The sequence below is a fragment of the Misgurnus anguillicaudatus genome, chromosome 2, assembly GCF_027580225.2.
Source record: "Misgurnus anguillicaudatus chromosome 2, ASM2758022v2, whole genome shotgun sequence".
Classification (NCBI taxonomy): domain Eukaryota; kingdom Metazoa; phylum Chordata; class Actinopteri; order Cypriniformes; family Cobitidae; genus Misgurnus; species Misgurnus anguillicaudatus.
Genome location: NC_073338.2, coordinates 42,622,911 through 42,647,408, shown reverse-complemented (window position 1 = coordinate 42,647,408; position 24,498 = coordinate 42,622,911). Strand labels below are relative to the sequence as shown.

At 36.9% G+C, this 24,498-nt stretch overlaps 1 protein-coding gene and 1 long non-coding RNA gene across 3 annotated transcripts; one reads left to right on the top strand and one right to left on the bottom strand.

Moving 5' to 3' along the window:
• Positions 1 to 200: 200 nt before the first annotated feature.
• Positions 201 to 23,782, bottom strand: LOC129442961 (integrin beta-1). Of its 2 annotated transcripts, XM_055203298.2 has the most exons (16): positions 23,530 to 23,780; positions 22,213 to 22,279; positions 20,168 to 20,247; positions 19,858 to 20,065; positions 19,452 to 19,622; positions 17,047 to 17,282; positions 16,482 to 16,637; positions 16,216 to 16,311; positions 16,023 to 16,112; positions 13,442 to 13,582; positions 11,719 to 11,921; positions 11,404 to 11,642; positions 11,099 to 11,321; positions 10,793 to 11,004; positions 9,525 to 9,691; positions 8,804 to 9,366 (listed from the first exon to the last, which is right to left on the bottom strand). In XM_055203298.2, exons 2-16 carry the CDS (start codon positions 22,277 to 22,279, stop codon positions 9,301 to 9,303), a joined length of 2,355 nt encoding a protein of 784 aa, XP_055059273.2. In that variant the 5' UTR covers positions 23,530 to 23,780; the 3' UTR covers positions 8,804 to 9,300. The 2 variants fall into 2 exon arrangements, with proteins under 2 accessions (XP_073711763.1, XP_055059273.2); XM_073855662.1 differs by lacking the exons at positions 8,804 to 9,366; positions 9,525 to 9,691; positions 10,793 to 11,004 and adding an exon at positions 201 to 701 and having other exon boundaries at positions 23,530 to 23,782.
• LOC141350496 (uncharacterized) lies at positions 12,090 to 12,713 on the top strand. Its single transcript, XR_012358556.1, has 3 exons — positions 12,090 to 12,427; positions 12,511 to 12,574; positions 12,667 to 12,713. It is a non-coding gene; the product is annotated as an uncharacterized lncRNA (long non-coding RNA).
• Positions 23,783 to 24,498: the final 716 nt, after the last annotated feature.

Below are 24,498 nucleotides of genomic sequence, written 5' to 3'. Positions count from 1 at the left end.
TGGATCCCTCTTTCAAGAAAATGGAATATTCCTTTAACAGTAAACTCTGATTATGCAAGAGATTATACGAGTATTTGCGTCTCTTTTATCGTAAACCCTTTAGACGCGTCTGCAGCAGGCACCCACCTCGACAGGACACGTGATGCACATAGGATAAAGCCACCTTATACACAGATGAGACAAAGATTCAAAAATTCGGCTTTAAGTTTGAAATTTGCTTTATCACGTTTTCATGACCAGAAGGGGCATCCAACTGGGATTGGCAACAATTTATAATACAGATTTCTTAACACACAGAGTTTCATTTTTCTTCTAGCTCTTTACCTTTTAATACACTGTTTTAATATAGCTAGAAATAAGACAGTTTACCAATCACCAAAATGACACCAAACATAAAGATGAAAACCATATGACATCACAATATGTATTATACATGATAATATAGGTACACTCGAGGAAGATGGGAAAGGGAATTAGGAAGGAGGGAGAGACAGAGGTCCGGTCTTGAGATAAGTGAAGGTCACGACAGCATAAGTGAAGAAAAACCACCCGTCATAAGCATCTCGCTCTTTGCAGTGATTAATGAAGGGATTGCCATTTCTTTCTTCTTCTTTACCATCTTAAGATTGAAGTATCCACATTCTTTCTCGCATGTATCTTAATTGTCATCAGTCTTAAATGCTCGGCACTGAACACAGTCCCTATAGGCACAACAGAGAAATGCATTTAGTTCATTTAGGGCCATTTGTTGCATTCTGGGAATGTTTTAAAATGTAAAATGCAGCATAGAGCATATGTTCTGATAATAACTCACATGTGTTCAGCTCAAACTCCAGGGCAGGTCGGGCAGATTTCACAGGTCGGGCCCTGAAACTTTGGGTTGACACATTTACACATTCCACACTCACAGATTCCTTGACCATTACAGATTTGATTGTTGCGGGCCAAACAGGTTGAGGTGTCCAGAGAGCAGTCACACGCACTGCCTGCATAGCCAGGCTCACACACACAACTTCCACACTGGCACGCACCATGACCTAAAAAGACAATACACAAAAAGCACTTTAAGATTATAATATCTCTATATTTCAGATTATCAGAAACTCCCAACACAAAATGTGCTCCTACCTCCACAGAGTTTGTTGTTGAAGCGGTCGCAGCTGAAGTTGTCACATTCACAGTACCTGCCGCTGTACCTCTCCTCTGGGTTTTCTCGACTTTTGCACTCGCACGTCCCGCAGACGCACTCTCCATTATTGCTGCAGATGTTTGCTGAAAGATCCTTACGGCAGTATGCATCCAGATTTTCGGTCAGGACCTCTTCCCGGCTGCACTCACATAACCTTCCAAGCCGGCCTTCGTTACACCTGAAATGAAAAGGCCAAAATGGCTACCTGTGGAATTTGTGTTTGGTTATGAGAGACAGTAAGAGTTTTACAAACCTGCACACTCCACACTCCAAAGCACCATTGCCGTCTGTACACTCCTGACTGTTAGGAATTGCATCTTTGTGACACTCACATTCGCAGATAAAGTTGAGGACGACCTCCACCTCCTCGTTTAATCCCGAGCGTTTGATCTTTATTGTCTCAGACGTACCATTAGATGGACAACCCTCAGTCTTGATTTCTACATCAAACTTCACCTACGATACGCAAAGCATACATTTTGTTGTACATTTCGGGTTGCACATGGCATATGGAAATCATTGGAAAGAGATTCTATGAATCTAGAGATTCATTTTCACATTCTATGAAATGTTTAGGTCTTATGCTCAATACAAGACAGAAGCTGATTTTATTGGCAGTTCTTTCATTTGGTTGAGACTAGGGATGTAACGATTAACCGTGCAAATGCGGGTTTTCTCAATGAATGAATTTGAATGAATTACGGTGAAATCCCAGCACATCCGAACGCCAGAGGGCGCTCTCATGCAGAAACTCCCCTTGTTCCACAGAAGAAGTAGCGTTACAAACGCTATTCCAGGAAATGTCTACAAGAATATTTATATCGGTGTTCTTCAAATTGTTTCAGGTATTTTCATGATAAATTGATAATAAATAATATTTTAAATGATTTTGTTTAGCGAGTGTTGCTTTTTTAAATGTACGTTATAAACGACTCCGACTCATAATGATTTTAGATTTGGGTGGCCATTCGTGCCAGTTCCGCCGGACACGTCCCGAACATGTTTTCGGGTTCGTTCTCCGGAAGTCGCGTTGCTCGACCGCATACGTCATCGAGGTTCTCACATTTCAGTTAAAATACATTAGAAAATTAAGATTTATTTATTTTAAGACATAAAATCATTGTAGTTTCATTCTTACCTTGAAATGTAACGGTTGCTTTTCTGAAATTAAACCTGAAATATTAAACCTTGATGACATATGCGGTCGAGCAACGCGACTTCCGGAGAACGAACCCGAAAACATGTTCTGGACGTGTCCGTCGGAACTGGCACGAATGGCCACCCTATTTTAGATTGATAAGGACTTCCTGCTGACCAAATGCCGTAGTACACGCACAAGCTGTGCATGAAACACATAATCGCAGCCTTGCGATTCAGATTCGGTTTCAGACAGACATTTTTAATGGGACACACGATTAATCGTTACATCCCTAAGTTGAGACATTGTGCACACCTGACCTGAGGACAGGCTGCATCTCACAAAGTTCTGTGGTATAGTCACGGAATATTTTGCTCATTATCCGTGTCATTGTCACGGATCTCCGATTTTTCTGTGTCCGTACCACAGACTTTCTTTTCCGTGTCAGTTTCAAGTATTGTTTACTCAATTGTTTCTCCAATTTTTAAACAATTTTCCCCTGGGGATGGGGTTAGATAGGGTTTGGGTTAGGATGTCACTTCAACTATTGGTTTATACAATTTTTTTCCGGATTTTTAAACAATTGTTATCTGACGTTAGGGTTAGAGTTGGGTTTGGATTAGGATGTCATTTTATGTCACAGAAAGTCGTTCTAACCCCAAACCCACGCAAAAATTGTAGTAACCAATACGTGAAACTGACATGGAAAAGAAAGTCTGTGGTACGGACACGGAAAAAGGCGGATATCCGTGACAATGACACAGATAAATGTGCAAAATATTCTGTGACTATAACATGGAAATTTGTGAGATCATGTTGGAAATAATGCATTTACTGTCTCACCTCACCCTCACTGGAGCTGTCGGAGCACTTGCGTTCATTTTCTTCTTTTTCACTCATCCCACTCTTGCAGTGAGAAACAAATGAGATGGACACACCATCAGGCAGCTTGCTGTTCTCCAGATTGACCTGAGGGGGCAGATGAACAGAAGTTTTAAGACCTCTAGTGACAAAACGTATATTTAGCATTTTGTAATTCAAATTTTTTTATATATTGCAAAATATAATTTCATCAAACTTGAATTTCCATATTTTTTCTTTTGCGTGTGCTCACTCAGTTTGACATACATATTGCTTTGTCATTGTATGTTATAATGTTTCTAAAACAAAAATAATTTATAATATCGATTTTTCACTTTGGTCTCCCATTTGGATTCCACTGTTTAATTGATATATAAGTATATATAGTATTTAAGTAAACCTCAAAACCATAACTTTACATTGAGACTCGTGTCTTCAAACTCACATCATGGGCAAAATGGAAATCTTCTGCCCTCCTGAATGTCAGAGTGAACGTCAGGGGTTCACCTGGAGGTGACAAATACAAAGAGAGAAATAAAAAATGCATTTATGTGTTGAGCCAACATGATCTCACGCAAAATCGTGTTATCCACCTTTTTCTCAAACGCGGAAGTATGTCATGTGACGTATTTCCTTTCTGGTGCGAGACTTCCGGTTCAATAGCCAGCCGGTAGAAAACAGTGTAGTGGGTGCACGCATAAAACATAATTTAAACAGTTAATATTTACTACACCTGCCGTGTATGAACCAGTGTGAGGATGAAATTAAGAAGTGGTTTGATATATGAAGATATATTTAATCATTTCGTGTTGTTGATCGGAGGTGACGGGTCTTCAATGCGCAAATATAAAAGCACAAAGACCAGTATCTTTACAATGGGAAAGTCAGTCGAATGTTTGTACATGGAATTTACCAAGACTTCATGTTTTTAACTTTTCAGGGGCTGGTTTAAAATGTCACAACTGTCCCTCTGGTGTGAGGTTTTTTTAAACGGCAATTTTTAATGGACTTGTAATTTTATTCATTTATTTGTGTCCATGGCACGAAATTCACATTATTTTTGTGCCTTGAGCACAAATGTCCTTTTCGTGTCACTCGCACAAATTTCTATGAATAGTTTTTCGTGTCCGTTGGACGACTTTCTTTTTCGTGTCATTTTATGTTTTGTTTTCTCTTTTTTTCCCTATTTTTAAATCATTGTCGCTTGGGGTGGGTTTAGAGTTGGGGTTAGGTTAGGATGTACTTTTATGTATTGGTTTCTACATGTTTTTCTTCCGCTTTTAAAACTATTCTCGCCTGGAGTTTCGGTTAGGATGTCTAAAAATGTAACAGAAAGTGATTCTAACCCCAACCCCAAGCGACAATGGTAAGAAAATAGGAAAAACAATAAGAAAAATTACATAAAATTAACTGAAAAAGAAAGTCATGCCACGGACACAAAAAACGATTTATAGAAATTCTTGCAAGTGACACAAAAAAGACATTTGTGCTTAAGGTACAAAAAAGCTGAATTTTGTGCCATGGACACGAATAAATTAATAACATTGATGAATACAACACAACTTTCGGTGAAATCTGTCTGGTTGAGCAATTGTCTTCTTTTTATCAGTCAAACTCCAAAGATCCTAGAAGTGTGTGTTCTTCTCTATACACTCTGTAAATGCTGGTTTATTTTTTACCCATGTTTTGGTCAGCCGTTGGGTTATAAATTAATTTGGTTGCTAGGTTGTTTTAACCCAGAACCCTGGGTTGATTTAACCAGAATGCTGGGTTGTCTCAACCCTTTGTTGCATCTTTGATCCAAATATGAGTTAACCCAAAAATGAAATTCTAGCATTATTAATCTTTCACCAGAAAATTTTCTGTAAAAGTTACAGTATTACTGGCAGCTTACTGTAGATTTAAATGTATTTTATTTACTGGCAACAGTTTGTTCAAAGTTAAATGAACATTAAACATTAACAAATCTTTATCTTTACAGAATAAAACATAACATAAATAAAATGACAGCCTCATGCAAAGCATTCTGGGAACCAAAATCTGAAAGAAAAAATAGAAGAAGGTTGATGAGGATTTCAGATTCCCAGAATCCTGTGCATTGATTTTCATAAGCTATGTATTCCTCTGACCTTCTTAATCTTAATTCAAAGCTCACAACAGATCCAGACGCACCCAGTGTTGTTTTTCAACAGGCTGCGATGTACCTGATCTGAGGTTTAGGGTGAGCTTCTGTGGTTGAATATGGGTCATGTCGTCTAAATAAATTTTATGGGAAGTGACAGGTTTGTTCTTGTCGATGGTCAATGTTCCCCGAGGGTTTTCAATGCCAAGTGGAGTGCAGCCGGCTTTTTGCAAAGTCTCCTTGTTATTGCAGCGTGAAGGTTTGAAATCCTATAAAAATACATGCAAAGACTTGTTAAACAGAGTTATGAGAATTATAATAATCCTGTACAAAATATCCTACACAGGCAAAGTGAAATAACTTACTGGATCTTTGCACCACACACACTGTGGCCCGATCTGAATACATTCTCCACATGTTTTGGCATTTGCAGAAACACATTCTTTGCTGTCTGAGTACAAAAAAACATATCCACTAAATTGAAAAAGCAGGAACATTCATTTATACTTGTTCAGTCTTAGAAACCATGTAAGTCTACTGCATTCTAAAACAAACAAACAAAAATCTCTAAAAAATAAACAGCCATTATTAATACAGCTTTTGCCTTTTTTATAAATAAACTGTCAATACGTACAACTTCATATATAGAAATATTCGTATGTATTTTATTTTATTTAATTGTCTTTATAGAAATGTAAGTTACAATAATCAGAATAAATAAATGTTGCAGTATTGTCTATTTTTTAGTTCATGTTAACAATTGTAACTTTGTTAACTTTAACTGCAACATCATAAAAATCACCATCAGTAATTTTTTAATGAAACCAAGTTTCAACTTGTAGCAATAGTTTTGTATCTACTTCAAAGTCACTACAAGACAAAACTTCCCCTGAGGGCCTAGAAATATTGCAGCAACATTTCAGGAGTAACTAAGGTAAAATATATTTTGTGTTACCTGTTGTTGCCTGGATGAGAGAGACAAATGCTAGTAGAGCTGAAATCAACAACACCTTTACACCCATCTATACAGAGAAACACAATATGCCTTTGACTGACACTCCTAATGTAAACTTTACTGAGAATGTTCGTTAAATAATATCATTACTCGCCACCACATTTTTTCCCACATTTTTATGCAAACAATTTTGAAAGTTTTTCTAATTAACACAACAAGAACTATAAGAGCATTGCAGCAAAAATGAATGATCATGCAGGAATTTCTCTGACTGGAAAACATTCATGAAGACAATATATTTACTGAATTAGATATGCAAGAATTGAAGTAAGTGTAAATTAATAAACAAATTATAACAATGCAAACCATATAATCATAACTTATTGACCTTACTGAAATTGTTATATAGTTAGGCTTAATAAACGTAATGGTAAAACTGATTTTTTTATGCATAATCTGCAACCAATATCATAAAACATTAAACATCACACATTAGAAAATAAAAGTGAAAACCAGTACAAGTTACTCACCTTAACACTTGCTCCAATTCTTCTTTTGTATTTCTATTTATATGAGCTAATATTATCAACTTCTCCCGATTTCTAAGTATAAAAACTAAATAAAATCTATAGCACTGGTTTATATGTGTGTCTATTGACAGCTAAGTTTTGAGAGCAACAGTGATCTCACATCTGTCTCATATAAGAAACTAAAAGTGGAAGGTGGGATTTTAAGGTGGGATGTGTTCAGTAAAACTCCTCCTTTAACAAAAGCACAACATCAGTAAAGCATATTTCTCACTGAGAGGCTTAAACGGGGCATATATTACAAACACAGAAATTCATATTTGAGAGCCTGTCTGTAAAATCCCAGCTCATGATCTAATTCTGAGAAAATGGGCATAAAAGTTTGATTTCAATCTTTGACATGACCTTATTTAGTCAATATGGAGGTTCTACACTCACCTAAAGGATTATTAGGAACATCTGTTCAATTTCTCATTAATGCAATTATCTAATTAACCAATCACATGGCAGTTGCTTTCATGCATTTAGGGGTGTGGTTCTGGTCAAGACAATTTCCTGAACTCCAAACTGAATATCAGAATGGGAAAGAAAGGTGATTTAAGCAATTTTGTGCGTGGCATGGTTGTTGGTGCCGAGCGGGCCGGTCTGAGTATTTCACAATCTGCCCAGTTACTGGGATTTTCATGCACAACCATTTCTCGGGTTTACAAAGAATGGTGTGAAAAGGGAAAAACATCCAGTATGCGGCAGTTCTGTGGGCAAAATGCCTTGTTGATGCTAGAGGTCAGAGGGAATAGGCCGACTGATTCAAGTTGATAGAAGAGCAAATTTGACTGACATAACCACTCATTACAACCGAGGTATGCAGCAAAGCATTTGTGAAGCCACAACACGCACAACCTTGAGGCGGATGGGCTTCAACAGCAGAAGACCCCACCAGATACCACCTATCTCCACTACAAATAGAAAAAAGAGGCTACAATTTGCACAAGCTCACCAAAATTGCACAGCTGAAAACTGGAAAAAATGTTGCCTGGTCTGATGAGTCTCGACTTCTGTTGAGACATTCAGATGGTAGAGTCAGAATTTGGGGTAAACAGAATGAGAACATGGATCCATCATTCCTTGTTACCACTGTGCAGGCTGGTGTGGTGGTCGTGTAATGGTGTGGGGGATGTTTCTTGACACACTTTAGGCCCCTTAGTGCCAATTGACCATCGTTTAAATGCCACGGCCTACCTGAGCATTGTTTCTGACCATGTCCATCCCTTTATGACCACCATGCACCAATCTTCTGATGGCTACTTCCAACAGGATAATGCACCACAAAGCTTGAATTGTGACAGCTCAAATTTTAAATTTGTTTCTTGAACATGAAAATGAGTTCACTGTACTAAAATGGCCCCCACAGTCACTAGATCTCAACCCAATAGAGCATCTTTGGGATGTGGTGGAACGGGAGCTTCGTGCCCTGGATGTGCATCCCACAAATCTCCATCAACTGCAAGATGCTATCTTATCAATATGGGCCAACATTTCTAAAGAATGCTTTCAGCACCTTGTTGAAACAATGCCATGTAGAATTAAGGCAGTTCTCAAGGTGAAAGGGGTCAAACACAGTATTAGTATGGTGTTCCTAATAATCCTTTAGGTAAGTATATTTTCACAGAATGTTCTTTAAATTCTTTAAAACAGCAAATCACAAAAAATGTCTTTAGCTAGGTTTACACAAACTAGATCATATATTTTGTTTTATTCTATTAGCTTTATAAATCATGCTGACCCACAAACAGGAAGTCCAGCGTTTTTACTTTAGTCTTTAATTAATTAATAAATAACACTGATAAACAAAAGTCATGGCAGTGAGCATTATGAAAAAATAAAATTGCCACTTTAAAAACACCAAGACAGTATGATTAAGCTCATTTAAAACACTTGGTAACTCAGTGGTAACAGAACAGAGATGCTGTCAACATATATTTGAAATCAATCTCATTTGTTGTCAACAAAATATGTTTGACAAAGATATTTGTTTATGTGATTAAATCAAATATAAAAAACATCCTAACGCTTTCTGTTTTAGATTACTTAAAAGTTAATGTTCATAAAATAAAAAGTTTCATATAAACAGGTCACTTTTTCAGACAGGCAGTGAATGCTGTCACATTGGTCAACAGATGTATAATTGCAGGTTTCCGGTTTGTCGCTTTGGAACATTTGTTATCTCTACTCAGCTAAATATCTTATCTACAAAACCTCCCATATAACCCAAAACGATTGGCTTTAGCATTCTGAAAACAAGACACAACAAACGTGTGAATAAAACAAACAAAAATTAAACTGAACGTTGAAATCATGGTCTAAGAGTTTATACATACTGTACAATTACAAAAAAATACATAGAAAAAGTTAAACAAATGATACAGATCAGTAGAAAATGCACAGCCAAAAGATGAAAAAAAAAACTCTTTTTCAAATGTGTTGCTTGAAGATATATACACCCGTACATTATTGGCCCTCATATTTGGGATTCACAACCGTGGTCACAGCGCTCCTATAAATGGGGTTATCACCCTGAAATGGAAATAATTAAAACAAACTATAAATATATTTTATAGGTTCGGACACTACACAGATTATATGGTGGATTCAGGTTACAAATAAAGTACCAGCAAACATCAAAACAAGATTAATATTTTTCATTCAATAAAATGTAATTTAGAAAAACATACCGTGTCCCACTTGGCATTCATCTTCTCTTTCTCAAATTTGGCAAATTCCCTACGGTCGTGAACAACCATTAGCAGCTTCCAGATAAGCAGCAGAGCTAAACCAATCAAAACGATTCCCGCGACCAAACCCACCACAATGGGGATGAGGGCAGGCCCAGAGGGGCATTCTGTGAAATCAGACGCAAAGCATTATGGGACAAAGGTAAATCATATGCTATTAGTAACTACAAATAAAAGGGACATTCCACCCTTTTTGAAAACATGCCCATTCTCCAGCTCCCCTAGAGTTAAACACCTGATTAATAATCAAGGCTGATGTAACATGGCTGCAGCAGGCGTAGTGATATTACGCAGCAGCCGAAAATAGTCCCCTTAGTAACTTTCAATGGCAGGGGACTATTTGCGGGCAGTGTGTAATATTACTACTTTGATTTTTACGCCAGAATGAGAGTATTGTTCCTAGCCATATCTGCCCAGAAAATCGCAACCCTCAACTTTCCGTCGGTCTCAGTACACGATGCAACCACAGAAGAGTCAAATTTTAAATACGAAAAATATCCAAACTCTTTGGTTATTTTTTAACGCAATGCTAATGGTCTAATCAGATTCAATGGATTGTGCTAAGCTATGCTAAAAGTGGTACCGCCTACCTGGAGATCAGCTGAATGGATTCCAAAACGGTAAAAATCAAATGGGAGCTGGAAATGAGGATATTTTCAAAAAAAGTGGAATGTCCCTTTAAATACCTCATAAAATGTTATCCATATGCTAATGTACATTGTTTTATGCTAAATAAACAGTATGCATACAAAATGTACAGGCTTTCTCTTTACCTGGCAACAAATGAAAAATAATGATGACTCATCCAGCACTACATAAATTTAATACCTTAATACCACTGACAAGAAGGTGGCGAAAATGGCCGTGACATCACATAACTTAGGGTGCGTGTATACAAAAGCATTTAAACACGTCTGAAAACTATGCCGACTGTAGGCACTTGTCAGCTCATATGAGCGCTTTGTTATTAGTCTTTGAACTATGCGCTGGTTGGATGTTGTGATTTTATCCCGCCCCACCTCCACTGTAATTGGACAGCTGAGTGAGAAGTGACATTGACCAGCTGAGCCAGCAGTCAGCGTGGACAAAACCCGCCAGTCGCTGGCGTTTTTGAAAAGCACGGCACTTCCATTGTAAACCATTGAAAACATACGCCGGCATAAACGCCTTGGTGTACACACCCCCTAAAGCTTGTTGGCCTTACTTACCAACACTATCCGCCACATGAGCCTCAAAAGTGTTCCCCTTTTTGGTAGGATAAGTAAAGAAGAACCAACAGTCATTAGCATCTCGCTCTTTGCAAAGGGGCTGAGTAAGATCCTCCTTCTTCTTCACCATCTTAAGATTGAAGTTTCCGCATTCTTTTGCGCATGTATCTTTCTTGTCGCCAATTTTAAAAGCTCGGCATTGAACACAGTCCCTGAGAGACACAACAGACAAATGCATTTAAATACTTGTCCTGTTGTTCTTTAGAGTACAGTATTATTTATGCGTGTGTTCTGATAATAACTCACTTGTGTTCAGTACAATATTTAAGGCAGTCTTTGCAGTCTTCACAGGTCTTCCCCAAAAAGTTTTGGTCGGTACATGTACACTCTCCGCACTTACAGGTGCCTCGACCGCTACAGATTTCTCCGTTACTGCCCAAACAGGTTGAGGTGTCCAGAGGGCAGTCACACGCACTGCCTGTGTAGTTAGCATCGCAGATACATTTCCCACAATCGCACTTGCCGTGACCTGATAAGACAAAGACAAAAGCACGTAAAGAGTGTAATGTCTTTTTACTATTACTTAATCAGGCACAAAAAAGTGCTCCTACCTCCACAGACTTTGTTGTTGGAGCGGTCGCAGCTGAAGTTGTCACATTCGCAGTACTTGCCGCTGTACTTCTCATCTGGGTTTTCTCGTATTTTGCACTCGCACGTCCCGCAGACGCACGCTCCATTATTGCTGCAGATGTTTGTTGAATTATCCTTGCGGCAGTTTGCATCAAAATCTTCGGTCAGGACCTCGTCCCGGCTGCACTCACATAACCTTCCAAGCCGGCCTTCGTTACACCTGTGGTCAAAATGGTTATCACACTAACTTACATGACCTGTGTATGTGTTTAAAGCACACTAAGAGTTTTACAAACCTGCACACTCCACACTCCAAAGCACCATTGCCGCTTGTACACTCCGGACTGTTGGGAATTGCCTCTTTGTGACACTCACATTCGCAGATAAAGTTGAGGACGACCTCCACCTCCTCACTGAATCCCAATGGTTTGATCTTTATCGTCTGAGACTGGCCTTTAGATGGACAACCCACAGTGGTAATTTCTACATCAAAATTCACCTATGGTGTGCAAAACAGAAATTGTTTACTTTCCAGGTTGCATAGGGGTTGTGGGGATGACAGACAGCAAGATATAGTAAACAATTTGCAATGACTGGGACTGAAACTGAATGACTTAAAACTTAAAAGGCAAGCATCTTTTGTCCGGTCATGTATGCTGGTGTAATGGGGTGAGCTTAGAGGGGCGTGTCATTTGACTTTGTGATGGAGCCGGACGGAAGTTGAGCGCACGGACCCTTTAAAAGTGGGGAACATTCCTTACTTCGGGTTCTCTCTCTGTTTTGGGAAACTGGCTGCAGTGGAGGTGTGTAACGACTCCCTTACCTGTGTAAGCACGAGGTTTATACCTTTTCCGGACCTCTCTTAGTCGCGCTGAACACCAAGGTAGTTCCCGCATCAAACTTCTATTTCATCTGCGTGACATTGTCCGCTATTGTGCATCAGAGGAACGCTGATTTTCTGCGCTGTGCGTGGGCCTGTGGGTACTTCCAAATCATTTACAGTCGGTATGTATCGAATCAATTGGTAGTGTTAGTTTACTGATTGTTTTCATAAAAAGCGGGTATTTTATGGAGGCTCGTTTATTTAGTGTGATCCAGATTTATGAATGGTGCGTTGACATTGCTGGGGGGCCTGATCAAGGTGCGCTACAGGTATGTGGTGTTATTATTTTATGAATATTAAGTTTCAGTGTTATTTTAGTAAGTAAAAAAAATATAAGGTTGATGGCGAACTTGTGTTCTAGAGGGCTGCTGTTTCGCTGCTGTGGAATTTACAGTCGTTGGACATTCCAGTTGATTCTCTAAAAAATCTGACGTTTAATCCAGTGTGTGTGTGCGTTCGTGCGTGTGTGTGTGTGTGTGTGTGTGTGTGTGTGTTTATTAATGATGTGTGACTGCGTGGAGTATTAGGTTTAGTTGTTAAATTGTGTATTGGTGTTTTGTTTGTTTACCCCCATGTGTGTATTTTGAGAGGTCACACGGGTATTAGACCATTTATTATTCTGTACATCTGACTCATATAAGTGACCTGGGGAATTTGTATTGCCTATTTCATTTATAATCTTTTTTTTGTTTCTTTTTTTGTGTGGAGGTTGGTTTGTTTAATTGAAATGGTTTGTTTCACTAACTGGAAGTGATTGGTTTTTTTACTTTGTGTGTGGGATTTTCTTTCTTTATATTGGTACCAATTAGTATTATTATTGTGTGATTCATTACCTCAGGGTATCTATGAGACAAATGGTCTAAGAACTAAGTGTCCCCCCACATATGGTATGGATGCTGTGTAGTGTGTTTACGCCTTTTATGTGAATGTGGATGTTTGTATTTTTATACCACTAAATTAAAGATTGAATAAGCACACCCTTGTTGTCTTCCTCCATTTGGTTGGGGGGCCTGTTGTAAGGGGAATTGAATATTAATACCCCTTTGTTACATATAACTTGACACTGTCACACTGGCTTAAGCTGCTTTGCTACGATTTGCACAAATAAGTCACTCTGCATGCATGTACTGTCTCACCTCATCCCCAATGGAGATGTTGGAGCACTTGTGTCCATTTTCTCCTTTTTGGCTCACCCCGTTCTTGCAGTGAGAAACATATGAGATGGACACACCATCAGGCAGCTTGCTGTTCTCCAGATTGAGCTCAGAGGACAAAGACTGAGGGACAGATGAACAAAGAAAGCACTTTAATGTTTTACAGAACTCTTAATATAAATCACATGTGATGAAATTTAAGATTAAATTACGAGACTAGGAGCATCAAGGTTTGATTACTGTAATTACTTAATGTACATTGATTTTAAAGGAAAACGTCACAGTTTTTCAATATTTTACTATGTTTTTACCTCAACTTAGATGAATTAGCACATACCTATCTTTTTTCAATGCGTGCACTTTTAATCTTTGTACAGCGCTACGTGAATGTGTTAGCCTAGCCCCATTCATTCCTATGGCTCCAAACAAAAGTTTTATTTTGTGCCACCATACTTACTTGTGTAACTACTCATGTATAACTTTAAGTCACTCATTTCTTTAAGTATAGAAAACATGGAAGTGTTTAGGGGCTTCTAAATTCATCCCTGTTTGGAGCCATTTGAATGAATGGGGCTAGGCTAAATGCTAACACATTCACAAGGAGCTGTACAAAGATTAAGTGCACATTAAGTGCACGCATTGAAAAAAGATATGTATTAATTTGTCTAAATTAAAGGCTCTCTAAGCGAATTCACGCGTTTTAGACCATAAAACATTTTTTTTACATACAGCAAACATCTCCTCACTGTAAAAAATGTGATCTCTGTAGACAGCCCAGCCTCCACAAACTGCAATAATAACAAACTGGCCAAACCTACACCAGAAACCATAACAAAGTGTTCTAACCAATAAACGGCAAGAAGGATTTGGGGGTTGGGTTTGGGCGCGTTCATGAAAGCACGGAAGGGAGGGGGAGGAGTTAACTACGCTCAGTTTGTTTAAAAAACACATTTCAAAAATCAACACACAGATCCGCTTAGAGAACCTTTAAGCTAAGAAAATAGTAAAATATTAAAAAACGGTGGTGTTCATTTAAACTTTGACATGGCCTTACTCAGTCAAAAGATTATATCAATGTTATATTAAGATATCAAGGTTATATTATGTATGATTTTATGTAGAACTGTTTATTGCTTTATTTTTCAGAATTGCATTTCCAGGTTTAAATTGGACTTTTATTGTTGTCTCAGATATTTGGTCTCCCCCATACAGCAAAAAATATATTTTCAAATATAATTTTTAAATATATTTCAAAATATACAAATATATATACACTGTAAAAATACATTGCTGCCTTAATTTTTAAATGTTAAATCAACTCAGATTTACAAGTCATGTCAACAGAGATGAGTTGTCACAACTTATAAAATATAGTTGAGAAAAGTCAACAACTCACCTGTAGTTATAACAACTCATCTCTAGTCAAGATAAATAATAGTAAGTTGAAATGACTTGTAAATCCGAGTTGATTCAACAAAATAATTTAAGGCAGCAAAGTATTTTTTACAGTGTATGTGCTGAAATATATTTTGAAATGTGTTTACAAAAATGTATTTTCACCAATATATTTTTGGCCATTTGCTGAAATAGCCTCTTAAAAAATAAATAGATTTTAAAGCATTTATATTCATGTCGCATTGGAAGAAAAACTTTGTATCATACAAACCCGTGAACATAACAGGTTTGAAAAAGTTATGATTAAATATATTTTTAACTGCAAAAATATAATTATTATTTTATATTTTAAACATACTTATACATTTTATACATGTACTTTACACAAACTTTTAAATTTTGGCCAGGAAAAATATATTTATTGCCATATGGGTTGTAAAACTAGAAATTGATTTGTTGAAATATATTTTGAAATATACAGTGGGGTAAAAAATTGTCCTAATTTATTTATTTATTTATTTTTGTCAGACTTTTACAGAGCCTGTAAGGTGACATTGGAGTAAAAAAATCTAAAGTTTAGTTTCATGTGCTCACGTGAAACTTACACATGCGCACGCGAAACTAAATTTTATTTAATTTTGCTCCATGTCCCCTTAGGGGCTCTGTAGACTTTAATGTTTCAGAGCATTAAACTAATTTAAATATTAATCAAAGATACCATAAACACAAAATGCAGTTTTTAAATAAATGATTTTATTCAAAATATTATTTTTTTCCTACTATGGAAGTGAATGGCGTCCACAAACGGTTTGGTTACAAACATTTCTCAAAATATCGTCCTTTGTGTTCATCAGAACAAAGAAATTTAAACAGGTTTGTATCAACATGAGAGTGAGTAAATAATGACTATTTAATTAATTAACTATGTAAATAATGAATATTTGTGTGAAGTATCCCTTTAAACTTTGCTTTCTACAAAATGTATTTAGCATATATATAAAACATATGTTTGGCCGTATGGGCCACTGGATCTATGATAATTCAAACCGATTAAGAATTTATAAATGGACTTGCGACATATGCAGTTAAAGATGAGAAATGGTTTTAGCTTCATTTCCTACCACAACTTACCATTACTTAAAAGAGAGACTCGTAACTTTATACTCACAGTATAGGCATCAACGATGAGTCGCATGACATTGGTGGAGCTGTCAGATAAAGTCCCCACTGCTGATTTAGGAATTAGAGCAGACAGATCCTATCGTACACACACACACAAACACTTTTAAACCTGAAGTATAGATTGTGCAATGATGAACAAGATGTTGCAATGTGGAGCGAATGTCAGTACATTTACACACCTCATAAAGACTCTGGAAAGGCTTGGTCACAGCAAAGATGGTTTGAATGTTGTTTTCGCTCAGTACGTCTGCCAGCTGAGAGATTGTGGGGTAGTCCTGTAAGAAAATAGGGTAAACTGTAGCGTTCCTATAGATGGTATTGACTACATGAACTAATCAAATGTAGGATCTATAATGCACTTTTGTATAAAACCATCTAAAACTAAGACCACAGATCTTTAATCTGAGACTTTTTGCATTTCAGTGCTCCTATGGTACAGACTTACCAAGTGGTTGCCCATATTGTACATATTATTCTGCAGATGACATTTCCCATCATTGGGACGAACAATTCCACCAAGTTTTCCATCTCCAGCAGAATGAAATCCGGCATCCGTAGAAAACACAAGAAGACGAGTCACATTCCTCCAGCCAATCTCGCTCTAGGATAAGTACAATTATATTTATATTAAATTCATTTATATAGCCGGTGCAGACAATCACAGTGACAGGACACAAAATATAACAAAAAATTGTCAGGTTTTGTCTCGTGAATGTAATGGTGTCAAAAAATGTAGGCTACATTAAAAAAGTACAAACTGTACAAAGTGCTTACTGTTTCATAGCCCTTCAGGCTATGCTTTCTGTCCTTGCACAATTTACTTAGTACAACATAATTTCTGAAGATTTTACCCACGTCCATGACTCAGTCAAGTACAGCCCAAATATTTTACTGAGACAGTACAAAAAACCACAGAGATTTACCTTGCTTTCATGTTTGTATCAACATGTGCAAACGTGCTCAAAAAAAGTGCTCCGGCATTTATGGAATGTTCATCTTGCAGGACCCACCGTGCAGACGGCAGCTTGCATGATTGCGTCGAATCCTGCCTCCGGTGAATCAAGATTTCCAGAGGTCCGCTGCTTGCTGACTTCGTCACTGAACTTCTGGCCATCGCTGGTCAGGTCCAGGACGTGTTTGTAGGTGAAGGGTGCAGTGCAGTCACCAGGAAAACATGGATTCTTCAGATACTTTGGAGTCGTGAGAATAAAGGGCATAACAAGCTTCTCCAGAAATGAGCCAAACCCTAGAAAAAAAAAACATAAAAAAACTTCTAACATCTTTTCTGTTTATAAAAGGTTCTTTGTGGTAAATAAATCCCTGCTGAAAAAAACCAGCCACCAGCTAAACCAGCATAGACCAGCATAATTCCCATGCTGGTCTATGCTGGTTTGACGCTGTTTTTTTCAGCAGGGATGTTCTTCAGATTGTAAAAAGGACACGCACATGAAGATTTTAAAGGGACACTCCACTTAGACTCCACAATAGACTCATTTTACAGCTCCCCTAGAGTTAAACATTTGATTTTTACCGTTTTGGAATCCATTCAGCTGATCTCCAGGTTTGGCGCTACCACTTTTAGCATAGCTTAGCACAATCCACTGAACCTGACCAGACCATCAGCATCGCGCTCAAAAACAACAAAAGAGTTTCTATATTTTTCCTATTTAAAACCCGACTCTTCTGTAGTTAAATTGTGTACAAAGACTGACAGAAAATTAAAAGTTGCGATTTTCTGGGCAGATGTGGCTACTCTCATTCTGGCGTAATAATCATGGACTTTGCTGCCGTGGCATGGCTTCGGCAGGGGAAGTGATATTGCGCAGCAACCAGAAATTGTCCCCTTGGTATCTTTTAAAAGCAGAGGACTATTTTCGGGCACTGCGTTATATCATTACGCCTCCTGCAGCCATGTTACGGCAGCAAAGTACTTTTAATTTTCTGTGGGTCTTAGTACACAATGTAACTACAGAGGAGTCAAGTTTTAAATAGGAAAAATATTGAAACCCTTTTGTTATTTTTTTAGCGTAATGCTAATCGTCTAATCAGATTCAATGGATTATGCTAAGCTATGCTAAAAGTGGTAGCGCCAAACCCGGAGATCAGCTGAATGGATTCCAAAATGGTAAAAATCAAATGTTTAACTCTAGGGGAGCTGGAAAATTAGTATATTTTCTCTTAGTACACAATGTAACTACAGAAGAGTAAAATTTTAAATAGGAAAAATATTGAAACTCTTTGGTTATTTTTAAGCGCAATGCTAATGGTACATACAGATTCAATGGATTGTGCTAAGCTATGCTAAAAGTGGTAGCGCCAAACCCAGAGATCAGCTGAATGGATTTCAAAACGGTAAGAATCAAATGTTTAACTCTGGAGTGTCGCTTTAAGCCAGATTTGCACCCTCAGCGATCGAAAAGGGGCATGACCCAATTACAATTAGTGTTTTACCGAAGCTGATTTTTTTGGCCAAAAAACTCAGGTGTGTTGTGTCATTGGTATTATTTTGCTGTTCCCGATCCCATTGAAGCCTCCCCAATCCCAAATCGTAAATTTATCAAGTTGCATCCGACATGTCAGCTGCAATAGCCTATAGACCCCTTCACGGTTCACGTCACAGGCGGTTCCCACTGCGCATGTCGGGGTCAGAAAAGTCATTACAGCAGATTGAGTTGCGTATTATTCGGTATCGTCAAAAATGCATACGTCGTGGGCTGTGAAAATCGCACCAGGTCTTCCGTTAAGTTTTCACGATTCATGCAGAATCTCAAAAACAAAAAAATACAACATCTGCGTCTGCAAGCAATTAACGTGCAGACTGGGACAATGCAAATATCAAAGAGGCTTGTGTTTTAGTAGTGCTCACTTCATTTGAGGTAAGTCATAATTTTTAAGCCCTGTAAGATTTAATTATAAAGCCTAAATGGTATGAACAGTTTGACCCCATGCTGCGCCCTCACCCGATCGTCATTCAATGTTTACAAACCTTGAAGGGGTCTATGAGTGCTTGCAAACCAAACCGGATGTTGCATGCGTTAGCTGAAACAAGACAGCCACAACATGACGTAAAAGAGGTGTATTGAGAAAGAATATTGACTGACTTTACTTTAAAATCGTTACAGTCATCACGTGTTTGGTATCGCGGTCTGGTCGAATAATCCAGTGTATTTTGAGGATTATATTGTTAAACTTCCTTTTACGCTGTCCATATGGTCTCCAATGGATTTAAATTGTTAAAGATGTAAAAATATGTCCAATCTTAAAAATAAAGCACCAAAAAAGGTTCTTCCATGGTATCATTTGAACATTTTGTAGTGCATTTATTTTAGTAGTGTATTATAATGGTTTTAGAAGTTTATGGAATAGTTAGTGTGCGAGTGTGAATATAATTGTGTGTCATTGTGGTCCCACTAACCAATCCGCAGGTCCGACGTGATGTCCTGCATCTCCTTGGCAAGTTCAGTTCCGAGTTTCTTGACATTTTCAAGATTACTTAACATGGAGTCGCTGAGGTCCATCAAGAAGTAAAGATCAATGGGATAATCTTCTGCGCGTTTGAATTTCAAATTGAACTTCTGTGGTTCACCTGGAGAAAGAAAGACAGAAAATGTATACATTTAATGATTAAACAACCCCTTATCCCAATTTATGTGTTAACAATAACAACATAATCCCAGTAACATATAATAACACTGCCAAAACAGTTCCCCCAACAGTTCACCTCTTTTTAATCTTATCTCAATTCAGATCTCACAACAGATCCAGACCCATCCAGTGCTATTTTTCTAAACAGGCCATGATATACAGATGGTGTCCAGTACCTGATCTGAGATTTAGGGTGAGCTTCTGTGGTTGAATCTGGGTTATCTCACTAACATCCAGTTTCACCGCTTTATCAACCGCTTTGCGGTTCGTAACGGATTTGTTTTTGTCGATAGTCAATGATCCTCGAGTGTTTTCAATGCCGGATAAAGTGCAACCGGCTTTTTCCAGGGACTCCTGGTTATCACAGCGTGAAGGTTTGAAATCCTGTGAAGGTACATGCAGAGACTTGTTAAACAGCAGACTGGAATCAACTTTCCGAGTTATGGGAATTGTAAAGGATGACCCAGCCGAAGTGAAATAACTTACAGGATCTTTGCACCACACACACTGTGGCCCGACCTGAATACATTCTCCACACGTTTTTGCATAAATGCATTCATTACTGTCTGTGCACAAAAATGAATGTTTAATAAATTTAGAGAAAAAATTGCTTCACTGTTACTTACATTGTTACATCACTCTTAACAACATATTTCTTTACTGAAAACTGAAAAGTCCTACTTGTTACCTTAGCATTAGGGTAAATGCTAAGGTAATTAGAAAATGCTTATATTTGACACAACAATGGATTAAAACAACCCAGAAGCATAGGTTAAAGTTCAACCCAACAAGTTGGGTGCGTCCCTTTTAGACCCATTGGTTGAAAATAACCCAATTGTAAGTATACCTCATGTACAACATTAAGGAGGACGAAAAATGACTCAAGTTTATATATATATAAATAAATGAATAAATAAATACATGAATGCATAAATAAATAAATAAATGTGGAAATACATAAATAAATAAATGAATAAATAAATAAATGCAGGAATAATAAGTAATTAATTAAATGCATAAATGCATAAATAAATAAATAAATAAACGTAAAAATACAAAATAAATAAATGAATCAATACATAAATGTAGAAATAAATAAGTAATTAATTAAATGCAGAAATAAATGCAGACAAAACAAAAAATATATTGTTTTGGCAAAAGTATCAACTTTTAATTTTATTATTTTTGCACTACTACATTTATTTATGTATTTCTACGTGTATTTATGTATTTCTACATTTATTTATTTTTACATTTATTTATGCATTTCTTTCTTTATTTATTTATGTATTTCTGTGTCCGCATGTTAATAAGGTAGGTGGTCCCAACCTCTCTCAATGCATGGATTGGTTCAAAAGGATCAGTAGGGCTGTGGCTCCTACTAATTGCATCACACATAAATGCCTTATTGATAGAACTACTGCATAAATGTTAACAAACACAACATATTTATTTGAAGTCATTCTTAAAGGCGGAGTCCACGATGTTTGAAAAACGCTTTGGAAAAGGAGACGGGCCGACTACCAAAACACACTTATAGCCAATCAGCAGTAAGGAGTGTGTCTACTAACCGACATCCTTGCCGGGTTGCGTATGTGTGGGGTGGGTCTATCAACAGAATGTCCAGATTCTATTGGGGTAGGGGCGTGTTCGTTTATGTGATTTCAAATATCAACATTGGCTTTCAAACATCGTGGACTCCGCCTTTAATGAAGCCATTTTTTTTTTAAATGTTACATAAAAAATATGTTTTTAAAATTGCTATAATCACACAACACATATCTAAATCATGGGCGTCTGAAACAAAAAACGTGGGTAAATTACTGAAGTAGATCTTGTATTCTTATGGTTTAATTAAACAACTGCTTTTATAGTCTAAAAGTTTTGTTTACTTTTGCTATGTCAAGGGAATTCAGGAAGCAACATAGTGAAAACACGAAATGGAGTTTAATTTATATGTACTTTGAATGAGGAATGGAGTGGAATGGATTTAAGGAGGCAGCAGGGTGGAAGTCATGGCTGTAGCTTAAATGTGGAACGGAGTTTAATTTATTAGGGCATTTCTAAAGTGGAATGGATTTCATTGATGACGCTCTAACAAGACATTAAGGGGTGATTTCCCGGACAGGGATTAGCTTAAGCCAGGACTAGGCCTTAGTTTAATTAGGCAATATTACAAGTTTGAACAAACATGCCTTACTAAAAAATTACTTCTGTGCATTATCAGGCAAAACAAAGGGCACTGATGTATTTTAAGATATGTCAGTGCAAGATGTTTTCAGTTTGGACAGCTCTTACATTTATTGTAGTCTAGGACTAGTCTAATCCCTGTCCGGGAAACCACCCCTATAAGTGTGGGTAAAAGTGAGTGGGTCAAATATCATTGGTCTTAAAAAGTGGGTGTGTCTCATCCCACTCACATATAATGGTTCAGACTTAAACATTAAAAAGTATCCCCCAAAGGCCTAAAAATAACGGAGTAACATAAACAGTGTAGCTTTGTTGTTGTGATAAATGATATCTTGCGTTACCTGTTTTTGCTCTGACGTGAGAGACCAACGCTAGCAAAGCTGATATCAACAGTACCCTTACATCCATCTAAATACAGAGAAACATCATGAATTACAAAACTAACAAAAAAAACAGTTTCACGTATTGGTTACTCAACTGTTTTTCCTATATTTAAACAATTTTCACTTCGATTTGGGGTTAGATTTGCTGTTTGCGTTACGTACACTTAAAGTATGGGTTTATAAAATTTTTTCGTATGCTTTCTAAACCATTGTCGCCTGACGTTAGGGTTAGAGTTGGGTTTAAGGATGTCATTTTATGTAACAGAAAGTTGTTCTAACCCCAAACTGAAGCGACAATTTTAAGAAAATAGGAAAAACGAGTAACCAATACGTGAAACTGTCACGGAAAAGAAAGTCGTGGCAGGGGCACGTAAAATGATGGAAATACGTGACAATATTTTGTGAGATCAGGCTGCCAAATGCAACAGCAGATATGCCGTATCTGACTGACACTCCCAATGTAAACTGCTATGTAAACCCTCCACCTTTTTCTATTTTTTTAGTGCTGGTCAAAGATTAATCATGAATAATCACATATAAAATAAAAGGGATTTTTTTGCATAATATATGTGTGTGTACTGTGTGTAATTTTAACCACACACATACATTTATTTCAGATTTTTTTTATTTATATATAATTTTTATTTATTTATATATCAATATATAAAAACACAAATAAATATATATATACAAGTACATTTTTCTTAAATACATACATGAATGTGTGTGTATTTATATAAAGATAATATTTACACCACACAGCACACACTCATATATTAAACAAAAATATCACTTTTATTTTGTATTAATCTTTGCCCAGCACAAATTTTTTGCAATCCATCTTGAATACTAAATTGAATATATCTTAAAATATTTGGCAAATATAAAATCAAAGAGCGTTTTAAGACAGGACAGCTTTGAAGGAGTTTCTCTGACTTTGAGACAATGACAATGAAAGAGTTAATCATTGACCAAAATATGCAGGAAGAACAGCCAGTTTAACTATGCATGACCTGTGCATGTAAATCTGTACATTTTTATTATTAAATAAGTGTGTACGTATAAATAACACAAAAGTATCACCAAAAACATAAATATAAGACCTGAAATTATTTTCTAAACACTGAGGAAGAGATTGCAAATAGTTTGGCTTTAGAATTTACTCAAACAATTCTGATTAACAATAACTACAACCTTTCTGATATACAACCTGTTACCAAAACCTTATAAAATGTTATAATAGGTGTAAAGCATATAAAAAAGTAAGTGACTCACCTTAACACATGCTCCAGTTCTTTCAAGAGGTCTGTATTTCAGTAGTAAATGTTTATATAAACTTCTCCTGTTTTCTTGAATTAAACTTCATGTAACAAAACACCTCAACGGTGCTCTTAACAAATAAACAAAATAAAATCAATAGCACTGATCCAGATGTGTGTGAAGGTCTTAATACAGAGGTGTTTGACTGCTGAGTGTATCTGAGAGCTGCAGTGGTTTTGAATGTCTCACACTGCGTCTCATACGAGGAACTACAAGCTAAAGGTGTAATGTTAGGGTGGGATGTGGTCAGTGAAGCTCCGCCTTTAAAAGCAGCACAAAACCACTGAAACATGTTTCTCATGAACAGCCTTGCTGATCTTTATGAGGGAAAAATATGTAATTTATACATATAGGGGCTGGTACTGGATAGGGCTTATAGTCCCAAACTAAAATGCATGTTTGAGCTGCCTAAATGTAAAAACATTTTGCACTAACATCCTAACATTGTTTTGTCTCAAGATGCACACCAGTATTGTTTTTGTAAAGTGTGAAAACCACTTAAATGTCTTAATATTAATAAGACTTCCTGGTGACATCTAAAATCTAAACCCTGTCTGGGAAACTGCCCCTTGGGTGTGATTATTTTTTGACTAATTTGGTGATCTTTAAACCCAAAATGTCAAATTGTTTCCAATACTATTTATTTATCTATTTTTGCTAGATTTAGCAACTTTTTTTAAAAAAGCACCTAGCAACAAATATAGCAAAATAAAAATAATAATAATCATTTGTAAACTTTTAGCAAGTGACTCGGATACAATAACAGCAGTAGTGACTAGGCATGGGCCGGTTACCAGTTTCAAAGTATACCAATTTAATACACTTTATGTTTACACTAAGTATGTATGAATACATTTTTTTGAAAGAATATTATAATTTAAAGGCTTTATTTATTTTACCTGACATACATGTATGTTTGCTTTA